Source organism: Lepidothrix coronata, unplaced genomic scaffold, assembly GCF_001604755.1.
Source record: "Lepidothrix coronata isolate B3197 unplaced genomic scaffold, Lepidothrix_coronata-1.0 Scaffold18, whole genome shotgun sequence".
Lineage (NCBI taxonomy): Eukaryota > Metazoa > Chordata > Aves > Passeriformes > Pipridae > Lepidothrix > Lepidothrix coronata.
The window spans coordinates 3,537,542-3,551,247 of NW_016690198.1; the positions used below are offsets into that span (position 1 = coordinate 3,537,542).

The window sequence follows — 13,706 nt, forward strand, 5'->3', positions numbered from 1 at the left end:
CATTTAGTATTTCCAAGTGAAAACAAAGAACTTTTACCTGCTTGCAAAGAGAAGTTTCAGAATAACCTTCAGATGAAAGAAACATTAACCCTTACCTCCCCAAAACCAACAAACCCAATAGTTTTATACATAGAGAATAAAATTATCAGTGCAATTTGTAAAGATGACATAGACATACCAAAGTTGATTATCCAACCTTAAGTATATCAAACATAAAATGAGAACGACCGTCAGCATGTACTCAACTTCAGATGTACATTTGCTGTTGTTATAAGCTGAATCACTGGATTTTGCTCCAAGATATCTTGGTAACTGTAGTCACTGAACATGAATATTAACAAGGAACAGAAAAAGGAGGAAAATATATGTTTGAAGTTCAGTTTATGGTCATTGTCATTTGTCATTTGTTGTTTGAAACATTGAGTTCAGCTCAACAGTTTGAATGTCAGTCAGTGTTAATGGCAGTACTTCAAAATTAATTTCCACTCATTTTAAGTATATGTGTATTCAAACTGCAGGTATTTTAAATAGGTGGAATCTTAAGCAGATGAAGTTTATGTAATTTATGAATAGCTTTGCTCTTTACTTTTTATGTGATCTTTTTAGGATAAAGTACTGAAATACCTTTAAAATTCAACAAATATAATTCTGTAATTGGATTTAGTGGCACTGAGTTGTAAAAGCATTAGTTAAAAGTAGTTTTGGGTAGTACACTACAGCATAATTTTGAAGTATGCTACAGCACATGAAGAAAATCAAGCACGTGATCTTTCTTTGCCTAATACATCAACACTTCTAACATATAGTCTGTATTTCATTGGTAACACTAGGGAGCTTGATTCCAAGATTTTGGTTTGGTTTCTTTTTTGTTTTTTTTCTTTGTGCAAAGCTAGTTTTCTTTTTCTATGTTTTGCTCACACATATTCTGGTTTTATTTTTGGGTCTGGCAATGAAAAACAAACAAAGAAATAATTAATCATTCCCATCCATTACTCCTTTTGTGATTCAAGTGCTTAAAATTTCTAAGAGTATGTCTTAAGTCTTCTTATCTGTTTGGCCTCATTTTGATATACTTGCAGACTTCATTTTGGTTTTTCTCTAATTATGTTCATTTATTTAACCTCATAATCAGGGGACATGATCATTCCTTTATATTATGTATTGCATCCTTTCATGATTTCATAACCCTGCTGCTTTGAAGTCATACTTGTTCTGAAAAGAAGCATTGCTCTGAAGCATCAGCAGCAGAGAGGTCCTAGTACCTCCAAAATATCTGGAAAAGGGTGGCTTTTTGTGCAAAGTGTTAGCCTTCATTATTTTGTTTTCCAGTAGGCTGTGTATTCTTATATATTAGTGATAGCTAGCTTTGTGTAGAGTTATTTGGGATGACAGTTTGAATATTTTTTTTAATTTGTATGTGCATATTAACAGTGTTTGTGATGTGCAATACTCTTCCCAAATGACCTGAATTTCTTTTTAAAGAGTAAAACAAGGTTGCTGGGTTCACTTTTATATGAAGTTATCTGTGGGACGTTATGAGAAAGGATGATGATAAGAACAAAGAAAATTGATTTCTATAGTGATTAACAATGAACTAAGTAATTTAATGACAGCTCGTATTTCTCACTTGATAGCGCAGGACTAGTATAGTAAAAGTTCTCTTATTAAATATGTCTGTTTCAGTCTATAAAATGGCATCATTTTTTTGCGTATATGTTATTGCTTTTTCACTTTAAAAGTGTATGAACATGTTTACAAGTGTTTTTTGCAGTAATGGAACTTGACATTTTAACGTGCAGCATTTCAACATAAAAGCACAACCTTCACTAACAAATTAAATTGAGAGTACAAAGCAGCTGCAGCAAAAATGTGATGTATTGGCTTATTGTAATACCAGCTGTATGCAATTTGTTTTGTATTTCTGAAATTTCATTTTCACTTGCTTCAGTCATTTGCTCTCTGTGACATTCACTGCACGTTTAAAGCTTGCTACATGTTTTGGTTTTATTCAAGTGAAACAGATTTTTTTCTTTACACCTTACCAACTTACCTGCTGAATTATGTGTTAAGAAAGACAGTTGAAGCTTGTTGAGTTCAGTGTTAACAGTGAACTCTTTTAATCAGATACCTCTAGAAAACTCTTAAAAGGCACAGAGGGCTGGAAGTACTTCTTGTAGTACACTTGTGTTTGTAAATACAGTTCACTTTGTGTACAAGAAATGATAAGTAAATGGAAGAACTGCATACTAGTTCACTGTTAGACAGGCTAAAAAGGAATGCTAAGGAGTTCAGATAAAGTAGCATTTGAATTGTATTAGTTATCCATCTTGGGAGTGCAAGTACTTTTCAGTCTTTTTATCCATTAGACATTTTTTATGAACTGTTTGCTCTCTCTTAGAAATACTGTATTGTATTTGACAGGGTTGTATTAACTGTGCTAAATAGCATTCTGCTGTGCATATTATATATACACTGTTCTACATACTCACATAATACGGAGAAGTACAAGAGAAGAGAATGTAATAGTTTGAAAATCTTTACTCCAGCATATGATAGTGAAAGACAATCTTACTGTCAAGAAAGAGGTAATCTGACACTTGTAGCAGTTTTGGCAGGGATGTACACTGATCCTGTTCAGAATGGTCCTCATGAAAAATGACTGTTGGAAGTTGTGATTGTATAGGGGGGTGGAAGGGCAATGGTCATGTCAATTGTGGTATTTAAATAATTCTCAATTGTGTCTCCATTGTATCCTATGCCATTGGGGCGGGAGGCAGGGACTGTAAGTCTGTATAAAGAGGATAGCTGCAGGTAGGTAAAAATGATGACCAGTTATACTAAAACTGTTATTTGTCTATTAAGAATAAATAACTTTCATTAAATTAGGGTAAGGAATCTCCATCCTAGTCACCCAGAAGGCATCTCTCTTTTGAGTTGCCAACCATGCCTGTTTGTGTGGACCATGTCCATCACTTATGATATTTTTCCAATTTCCCATTGTTTCAGTTATTAATTGTATAATTCATTGCTTTTTATTAGTATTTTCATCTTCTCAATGGAAAACAGTTTACATTGCCCCACTTTTGATTTTGCTTAAATAACTTTTCTCCAGTTACTGAATATAGAATTTAAAAGATTAAAAGCATTTATTGTTTTATCTAGTAAAACTTCACTGGTAGTTACATCATGATTTGAAGTTAGTATTTTCAAGTTCTCAAATATAAAAGGACAGTCTTGAGCAGCTTCATGCCTTCTGCACTGTTTTTTAATAAATAGTAAGAAATTGCAATATCTAATACTGGTCCTATAAGATATTGCGGGTTCAGGGATACAGGTTTTGGATACTTATATTTCTTAATACTACTACTGTTAGGTCCAGATTTTCCCCTTCATGAAGATACTGCAATTGAAAGAGTCTCTGAAGTGAACAACTTGATCGACTTGATGGCAATAAGGGAAACCAAGGAAAAAGAGGCTTTGAAAATACTTTTTTGCACCTTTTTAGTTTAAGTTAGTCTGGGCTTCTGAGAACTGCTAACTTGGATTCTGTCAGGGCCAAAGTGAGAGTATTTGATTACATGAGAGATGTAAGTTTCCTGAGCTTTCTCCGCTACACCCACATGCTTTTCGCAACTTTGGTGTGTCTCATAGAGGAGTGTTTGGCAGGGGAGATGTTGTTAATAGATGACTCATGGCTTTCTGGTCTCTGTTCCCGGTACTGGGAATCCTCCTGTGACTAAGATCTAGAGATCTGTGATGCTTTAGCCTTTCCACGTGATACAAAAGCTTTAGTTCAAAATAAGAAACTTTAATCGGTTTTATTTTGACTATGAGTTATGTTTTTGAAGGGAGAAAGAAGAACAGTAGGTAGGATCTTAAGTGGAAATCTTACGTCAACTTGACCTTACATTTATTTCTCAGAGCAGTAAAAGGGAGAAAATATTTTTTTGGACAGCCTTCAAAAAGTAGAGTTGTTATCTGAGAAGTGTATGGGATGTCTCCTTCTGAGCAGTAGTCTAGGTGGGCACCATTGAAGTCAAGTGTACTCCTCAGTAATTTTATAATGTAATTCCAATGAATTTCAATGAAAAGCAAGGATCAGAAAAGGTTATACTTTGAGCAGTAGCCATCTACCAACACTTTTCAATAACCAAATATGACACAACCTTCTCTAAGTTTTTCTTCTTGTTTTGCTGTATTTCTTGTTCAGAATTATTTTATCTGCAAATGCACTGGTTTCTTTAGTTTCTGATGAACTTTTAATGAAAACCTTTCATTTATACAAGTTTAGTTTGATTTTTTTTAACAGTTTCTAGCATGTTGCTTTGTTTCTTGTGGATTGCTCCTTTTTACTGGACCTGCAAGATGCCACACTCTAAAACTGTAGTAGTTCTGTAAATCATGTTGTGGTTTTTATTATTTTTGAATATTATTAATCCTACTTTTAAAATACCAAAATAAAAGTTAATTCTTTCTACATATTCACATAATTTGGAATATGCTGTTTTTTCTGCAAATAAGAGCTTGGTTTTTAAAATCTTCCACGGTTCTTTTTTCTTGCAAGAACAAAAATTATTTTTACACTTTTATGGCAAGCCTGAAGTAAAACCACACAGCTAATTATAAATGCACAGAGAATCTAAACTTGGAGGGGAAACATTTCCATACTTAAAATTAATATTATCTTTTTTTCACATCAAATACAGTAACACTATTTGGCCTTTTTCTAGTAGTCCTTAAAATAACAAGGTTTTGGAGAGGTGTTCTTCTGAAGCAATAAGGAAGGATAATTTTCTTTATGTCTTAAGGCCTCTGAGCTATGAATTGTTAGCATTTCATAAGATATGCTAGTATGTAAACCTGGCAGTGACTTTATCTGAAAGAGAACTGAGTGGAAGTCAATAATTCTATATTGTAAAACTTGCGTGTTTATACAGAAAGGCTCTAGCTTTGCGTGAAGGGAGACTACGTACGGTAGAGGGATTTAATAAGAAATAAGTACTATTTAATTTAATTTAATAGTTTCATTAACTGGCATAACCAGGTTGTTATGTAATGTTCAAGTGTGCCTGAGGGCTGCAGATGTTTTAGTGTATAACTAGATACTGTGGGACAGCAGATCATTCTAGTTGGTTTGTAGAAATGATCTGTCGGCACGCCTTTTGTCACCCACAAATACAAGGTGTTCATCCTTTTCATCTTTGACTAAGCCACTTTGAAATACCTTTTACATATGTATATATGTGTGTGTGTTTGTGTGTGTGTATATATATATATAGTCATTGATTCAACTGACATTCAGCACCTTGTTACTTTGAGGTCACATATTCTGAACCTGTAACCAATGTTAGTCAACAGTGAAATGTTAACTTTTAGAATAGGTAAGAGGCAGACAGCACATTGGACATCCAACATCAAGATTGTCTGTTCTAGAACGTGCACATTACATTGTGCTTTGATAAGCCTCCTATTCCTCCCCTTCATACTTTTCCATCAAGTTGACATTACATGTTTTACCATATAAAAAGGAATATGTGAACTGTTTTCTCTTTCTGGTTTAATATTTCCAAGTAACCCATTTCATTCCAAACACAATTACCATCTGGTCTTTCTAACTGTGTTACCATGGAATTACTTGAAAAGTTAGTTGTCTACTTATATTGCTAGTGAATCTTCTTGTGACCAACCTTCCTGACTTGCATTTTTCCTCACTTTATATACAGGCTGGTTTAGCAGGAGCTCCAGCCCGGGCTGTTTCAGCTGTAAAGAATATGAATCTGCCAGAGATCCCAAGAAATATTAATATCGGTGACATCAGTATAAAAGTACCAAACCTGCCCACTTTTAAATAACATGACTATTCCAGGTAATACCAAGGAAGAAATGTAATAGAGATTTACCGCATAATTGTTTACTAATAAATGTGTCTAACTTTTACTATTTGGATAAAACTCAAGGTACTGCATAGATATAATCTGAAAAATCAGTGTGTGGAGTTGAATGTTGCTTTTGTCTTGTTTGTAAAATTAAAGGAAAGGGGTAGGTCTCATGTGATTTCTAAATTACATTCCTATGCCCTTTTAAGGCATATCACTGTGTCTCAGCTGCTGCAGTATTTTGGGGAAGTATTCAAGATGTTCTTTACTTTGTATAACCTATAATACTGAGGTTTTTTTGTATATTCACCAAGGTCTATAATTAGTGCATTCTTTAACTACTTCTGTTTGTCATGATTATTTAAGACTTAAGTGCAAATGTTGCATGAAAACGTTAAACTCATGTTTTGTTTAAATAAAATCATAACAAACTGGACTTCTAAATACCTATTTGTCTGAAGTCTACTGTTTGCAATAAAACACATATTTCCTTTTCATGGAGCCAATTGCCTATATATAAATACTGTTGTAGCAGGCATTAATGTTGTAGTTTATCTCTGAAGGGCTTACACAGGGGTATTGTGTTGAACATATTGGCTCTTTACATTTCTCACAAAAGCTGTTTGTTATTATTCTGAAGGAAGAAACTGCCTTTACTGAAGATCTAATTACTTCTGTTTACATATAGATGTTGATACTTACACAGTCTGATAGACTTTCCCTGATGGTCTTACTTTGTTTTGGGAAAAAGGGCCTCTGTGGTTGCTCTGTGTGTTGTGAGAAGCACAGAATGGGCTGAAGAGATTGGGCAGCTCAGATCTGTAAATGTGAGTCTGTCAAATAATGGGATAAGGAAAGGCACTTTGGAAAGATAAATGGGGATACTTTATTAAGGCTTCTGTGCCTGGTGACCTTTGTGATTCTCTACTTCACGAATTAGATTTATGAGATTACATAGTATTGTCAAGACCTCAGAGAAATCTAAGTGCTATCACCTCTGTGTAAGTTACTCAGCTCTTAAACTCTTCTGTGATTTAAAAAACATAAAGGGGGATAGTGATTGTTTTTTATAATCATGCTCTTAAGCTCTGTGTGATGTACAAGTCTGTTTAAAATAATATAATAAAAGTGTCATTGGGATATTTAAGAATTCCTCTAAAGCCTTTTTTTTCCTCAAAAAAAGTATTCCATTAATACTGTATATAAAAATACAGTAAAATTGTATCAAGGACTACACATTTCAGGACTAGTCTGAGAAGTCTTGCATAACTTCAGAAATTTGGATTTGATGTAAACCAAGTGTTCTTTTCAATTGAATGTTAGGACAAAGCCCATGAGATAAACTTTGAATCACATCACTATGAATCACATAGTAACTAACATTGGTGCCCTTTGGGACCATTTGACAGAGAAAAAGAAAGAAAAATTATTTTTTAATTAGAAAATATGATACAATCCAAGGAATTTTAATGTTTTTCTTAAGGCAGGGGTGGTGGTGGGGAACAACTTCTTATATATTCTTTGTATTGCGTTTAGAATGCATCAAGTAACATATACTGTTTTTAAAATGTTTTTGAAAACAGAGTTGCTCTTTCCATACCTCTTGAAATGAATATTTATTCTTCTGTGTCAGCTTTCTTAGTTTGAAGCTTCAGACAATTCAGGTGGGGTATAATTAGTAAACTGCCTCTTTATCATTTCTGCTGAAGAAATTGAGAGAATTAAACACACCACCTTTTTTTTTCACCTGTGAGCTATTTACTATTCCCAAGTTAGACAGCTTACCTAGTACAAATCTGGAAGTTATAATTTCACCTGCTTTTGCCAACTTTTGTTTTTCTTGTTAATGCATGGACCATGTGACATTCAAAGTAAAGATATTGAAAATTTTCCTCATTGTTCCCTGTGTGAGGATTTAGTTAGTTCTACTGCCAGAGGATAAATAGGAAATTTTGAAACATTTGGTGCTCTGACCTACAGAATGTTCTTTGGGCTATTCATGAAAGGATCTCACAATTTTGGAAAGTCTTCGAAGTCCTCAATTTTTTTGTCTCACTTTTTCCCCTCTGGTTCATTTTCAAATTTGTAAGCTTATGTAGTTAAGACATTTTACATTCCTTGTAGAGAAATATTTTCTGGTTTTATTTGAATCAAAGATCCAAAGTCTTAAAGAAGATACGTCTGCATCTTGACATGAAGCATGGTTCAGGTTAATTTCTCACTTCTCATCTGTCAATGGCCAGGCTGTCATTCATTTTAGAGAACTGGGTCTTTGCTTTTAACAATTACATGACCACTTTAAACTCTTTTGGTTTAGTTTTGTGGGGTTTGTTACTGTTGTCTGTGCTACTTTTCTCCAACCTGACACGTCTTCTGCCAGAAAAGATTCTTCTCTGGACAGCCCTTCCATTTACACAGAGCTTTTCAAGGAGCTTCTCTGTTTGTGACAAGCCAGCAAGTATTTAATTGTGAGGCTGTAGCTTACAGCTGTTGCTTCCTTACTAAGAAAATCCTTGCATGGGAAGAAATGCTTTATCAGATTTTTCGCAGTAAAATAGCACTCCTTTCAAAGTGAAATTCTCTCTCACCCTCAGAAGAGGTGCACCATACAGAAAGCCTCTTTTCCTTAGGTAAAAATCACTTTTTCCCTAGGTAAACAGAGATGATATGACAGTTTGGGCTTCCTGAGTGTATCTGAACCTGTGCCAGGGGAGTGTCTTTAGTCTGACAGGGGAGATATTGTCCTCTTACCATGTCATTTGACACTGCTGGGCCTTGAAATAAAGCCTAACAGAGGAAGATGAGATACTTGATTGATAAAAATTATGAAAATGGTATCCTTTCTGTTTATCTTTTAGGGCGTGTCTTGTGTTATATTCAAATATTTATAGGCTTGCCACAATGCTGATCTGCTTTTGTTCTTCACCTTTGTGAGAATGATGTGCCTTTTGAATTCTTTCTCCTATTTCATCAGTTTCCTCTTATCTACTGCTTAGTTTTTAAAATGGAAGTATGCTGTGGGCTCTAAATAATTAAGCTCTTGATTATAAATTTAGATGTTTTTAGTGCTTTTATAAAAGAAAAAAACCATGCTTAGCATATATGTATTTGTGTGTGTATATACATATGTGATATGTATGTAGATATATATAACATCAGTCATTTGCACTGGATGTTGTTCAAAAGGAGAAAAGGTCATCTTGGGTCATATTTCAGCTGCAGAAGACAAGCAACTAATTTGCAATACTCTACCTCCATAGAGCCTGCCTTTTAAATGGTGGTTATCAGGATACCAGCATGTGTAAATGAATCACTGAAAGCCATTTTTTCCTAACTCTAGGCATCTCTTAGAACTGCAAGATGGATTTTTCTAAACAAATAGAAACAGCAGAAAGGATAAAATTTCAGTAGGATGAGTAGGCATTCTCATCTGCCTCCCTAGATTTGAAACAGAACAGTTAGTTTTCCTACTGGGGCAGGGGCAGTAAGTACTGCTGAAAAAATCTTTTGACTCTTTTTTTGTTAAAAGGTAAGTGTTTCATGTTGGCAGGGAATACTGTCTGTGGTATCAGCAGCACAGACAGTACAGGTGCTGTGTCTCCTCTCCTCCCTGGATAGTGAACCACTGTTTTGAATATATTTTGGGAAAAGGGAATATTTTACATTGCAAGTGTATACAAAATTAAACAGATGTTGCTGCTGTGATTCATTCTCCTTGACAGGAATTGGTGCTGCTTTCCTGTGAGTACACATTTGACCTTTTCTTTCTAGTAGCGCATTCCAATAAATGCTAAAATTAGTCCTGAGTTTTACTTAGACCTCTAATAGCTGAATGGGAACTTGGCTAGTAGGGCGTACTGAAGGAACTGGAAATTAAAATGTCAATTAACATCAAATAATTGTCTGTTTGTAGCTATTAAACAGAGCCTAAGTCTTGCAGAAAATATACTTCTCAACTTTTGCAGAGAGTATTCGTAGTTTTTTACTAGGAGGAAGAAAAGCAGCCAAGTACTGCCAAAACTTGACTAAAGGTGAACAAGTAATTTCACAAAAAATAATCCTTTGTTATTTACAGTTATGATTATCATAACAAATCATAAATCTCTCTTCCTTTCTCCATTAAGGGAAATGATCTGTCCCTGCAGTTTTTGGTGTTCAGTGATTACTTCAAAATACTGTGGTAATGGTTTTGCTTCCAACCCGTGGGTGAAAACACAAAGGTAGTCTCACTGCAATGTCAATTTAGCAGCCAAATTTCTTGTCTGTAGAGGTTTTGGCCTTGTGACACAGTAGGAGTGTGGTCTGACTTGGGAGGAACTGGAGGTTGAGACAACCTCTCTTTTTATGCCTGTGACTGGAGTCTGGGGACATTTGAGTTGATCCGGCATTGATCCCATGAGGCAGATTGACAGGCACACTTGTGAGCATATTCCACTGGTTTCCTGCCCAGTTTGGATCTTCTGAAACTAAGCAGCACACCAGGCCTTTGGTGTCCTGTTCTGAGCTGGCTCTGCTGTCCAGCCAGCCAGGACTGCAGAAAAAGTGGAGCAAATTCCTCTCCAGATTCTTTCTGAACAGGGTTATAAGCATTTTACCAGAGCTGGATATAAAAACAGGTCAGTAATGATGATTGTGATGAGCTTCTTGATGGACAAGTCTGTGGTCTCACTGTTTTCTGTTAGATTTCACAGACCAATCCACAGGCCCTCTTCTCTGAGCATTTTCAACACTCGGCCAGCAGAGTTGCTGTGGGATGCAAGTTGAATTTCACAGCTTCAGATGATTGCAGGGTTAACTGCATAACCCGGGTGTTTGGTAGTGTGATCTGCATGATCAGTAGTCTGTGTGTGCACCTAAAAAACTTCTGCCATTGGTGTAGCCATGGTACGTGACACCTGCATCTCCACTAAAGTCTTATCCAAACAAGTTTGACCAAGCCATCTGCAAAAGAGAGAAGCAAAACTTGAAATAGCCTTTATTATTGTAAAGGCATTTGCTTTGCTGATATGTGTCAGAATAGCAAATGTGGTGATTAGGGACGTGGACTTCACATGATGGTGAGACCAAAGACATTTATTAATTATTTCAGTAAGCTTTTTATACCTTTTACACAGTTGGCTGTAATTGTTCATTCAACCCATGTGTCCTTGCTGCTAGCTACAATATTATAACATTTTTACCAATTAGCAACATTAGTTCCTTTCATTCTTTGTTCGAGTTCCTCTTTCTGCCCTACGGAACTGCTTCTCCTTAACCTTTCTCATGGCTTCCTTCCCACCAGAGTGACAATGTCCATTCCTTGCTGTTTTCCCATATTAGAAATCCCTACAAGCAAAGGCCATCCCATTCCCAAGTTAGGTGCTGTTTCAATTCATGTCCGAAATTGTTTGGATCACCCTAGGACAAAACTCATAATTCCTTTTATTCCTGAGACACTCTGACATCTCGTGTCATTGCCTGCCTGCATCTCTGTACAAAGTCTGTTGCAACAGCGAGGGCTGTCTGTGTGTCTGTCTTTTGTGTGTTTTCAGGGTGAGTATCATCACAGATACCTCCAGCAAAGTCCAGCAGGGCACATCCTGGCTGCTGTCCCTCTTCAAAGGATTGAGCACTCATTCAGGATGTGCTTGCCCTTGCAACATATAGATTCAAACTGAAAGACAGTAGGTTTAGATTACATATTAGGAAAAAATTCTGTGCTGTGAGGGTGGTGAGGCACTGAAACAAGTTTCCCAGAGAAGTTGTGGATGCCCCATCCCTGGAAGTGTTTAAGGCCAGCTTGGATGGAGCTCTGAGCAATCTGGTTTAGTGAAAGGTGTCCCTGCCCATGGCAGGAAGGTTGGAAATAGATGATCTTTATGGTCCCTTCCAACCCCAACCATTCTATGATTCTGTGAATATGTTGCTGTATACAACTATGTAGTGGTCTAGTGGTTAGGGTGCAGGACTCTCACCGCTGCGACCCGGGTTCGATTCCCAGCCCCCCGGGCAGATGGAGCTCGTCAGCCGTGTAAGGCAATCCATCTAAGAGAAGGTCACTCTAAACAAACCTACGTCCTGGGGACCTCCCTTGCCACTGTCCAAGCTTGCTCGGCCCCGGCAGATGAACCTCAGGATTAAAGGGTGGGCTCAGTTCAGCGCACGCTGTGTCTCACCTAAAAAATCCACTGCGCAGGCTCGAAGGGTTAATGACCTTTCCCAAATCTTCGCTCGCGAAGACTGGCCATTATTATTATTATTATTATTATTATTACAACTATGTATATACAGGCATCTGCATCCTGACTCAGATTTCCCTTGCTCCTTTAAAATCAAGGACAGGTGACTGTTGGTTAGAGACAAGGCCTTATGTGGACCTGTATGCTGGAGTCATAGTGCAGGCAAAGGAAGGAGAAAGAAAGTTAGTGCAAGAGCCTTTTGCCAATGGATAACTTGAGTTATCCATTGAAGCCTCTTGAGGTGTTACAATTGTCCTAGGTCGTCTGAGGCTACACAAAAGGCCTGAATTGCAGCTCTTTGGCAAGAGGTGTTATTACCGAGATGATCTTCAGGAAAAAAATCAGCAGGTAAGAACAGAGAGAGCATTTTACAATTTAGAGTCACGCAGGAAATCAGAAGCAAGATAAGAAATAGTACTCGTCCTTTTCCTCCTGGCATCAGTGCAACAGATTCCAAAAAGCTTCCAAGTATTACCCCATTAAATGAGCCTCCTTGGCTCAGGAAATTTAAGTTCTGTGGAATCTGTTACAGCTCGTTTAAGTAGTTTAATGCCACTATATATCTTTTCAGTTTGTTAGGTTGCAGTTTACTAGAATACTCATATCCAAGCTCTGTGGGTTAGCACAGTATGAATTAACACATGACCTGACTGTGTCCCCTCCCAGTCCCTTGGGCACTCCCAGCTTGCTGGAAGTGGGGTGGTGTCAGAAAAGTGAGGTGTTAGAAAAGACCTTGCTTGGTGCTGTGGCAGCACTGCTCAGCAATAGCTGAAACAAGGGTATGTGGTTTTGTTTGCTAAAACATGGCACCATATGTGCTACCATGAAGAAAACAAGTCTATCCCAACCAAACCCCAGAAAATAGTAAGAGAGTTGGTAGGATGAGAGAAGACAAGGTAATAGGATAGTAACTCAATAGGACTTTGCTTCATGCATGAAGTCATTATTTTAAATTCATTCCTAACTATACATAGTGAAAGGCTTCCTGCTAAATCTCACTTAGGTTTTCCACGAGAGAAATATTGTGGAGAGGGCTTGGGCAAAAGAAATTGGTAGTTTGCAGAGCAACTTAAAAAGGATGCTACCCAAGAGAAGAGCTGTAAGGAAAACAAAGTATAAGGAAGGTTGTAAAAGAAGAAGCTAAACAGGTAGTTTTATAATCTGAGGATAAAAATGTGACAGAATTGAGAAATAATTTATTGAGTTAACTGATACTTACATGAAAACAGACAAGCCATTGCAAAAACAGATCTTTTTTGGGGTAAGGTCAAAGGCAGTGAGTTTTAAACTGCTAAAATATGTGTTTTTTCTGATAGTGCTGGTTAGTCTAATTTTACTTTTCTGACAAACATTTATCTAAAGGCAGCGTGGGTCATGAGGAATCACTAACAAAGAAAGACAAAAAGCAAATGGATTTGAATATGAGAAAAGGGAAGACTTGCTGTTTCTTAGTAAGTGCTATGTAGTGTATATATACATAGCAGTGTTTGTGAACATAAGAAAGTATTTACACCATGTTTGTGCACTTTCTTATGCAAAACAGTAATAGGGCTGCTGGTGGAGTGAATATTCAAGGTGTATGATGGTAATAGATGAGTTCCCTAGCCCCATT

At 36.6% G+C, this 13,706-nt stretch overlaps 1 protein-coding gene across 4 annotated transcripts in view; it reads left to right on the top strand.

Moving 5' to 3' along the window:
* AP3S1 (adaptor related protein complex 3 sigma 1 subunit) overlaps nt 1-7,023 on the top strand; it is a 32,080-nt gene extending 25,057 nt beyond the window's left edge. For 3 of the 4 annotated variants that reach the window (XM_017807334.1, XM_017807333.1, XM_017807336.1), the window contains one exon: nt 5,724-7,023. In XM_017807334.1, the coding sequence (XP_017662823.1) occupies nt 5,724-5,852 (129 nt within the window). In that variant the 3' untranslated portion in view covers nt 5,853-7,023. The remainder of the gene's footprint in view (nt 1-5,723) is intronic. The other variant, XM_017807335.1, reaches the window with a different exon arrangement.
* The last annotated feature ends 6,683 nt before the right edge of the window (nt 7,024-13,706 follow it).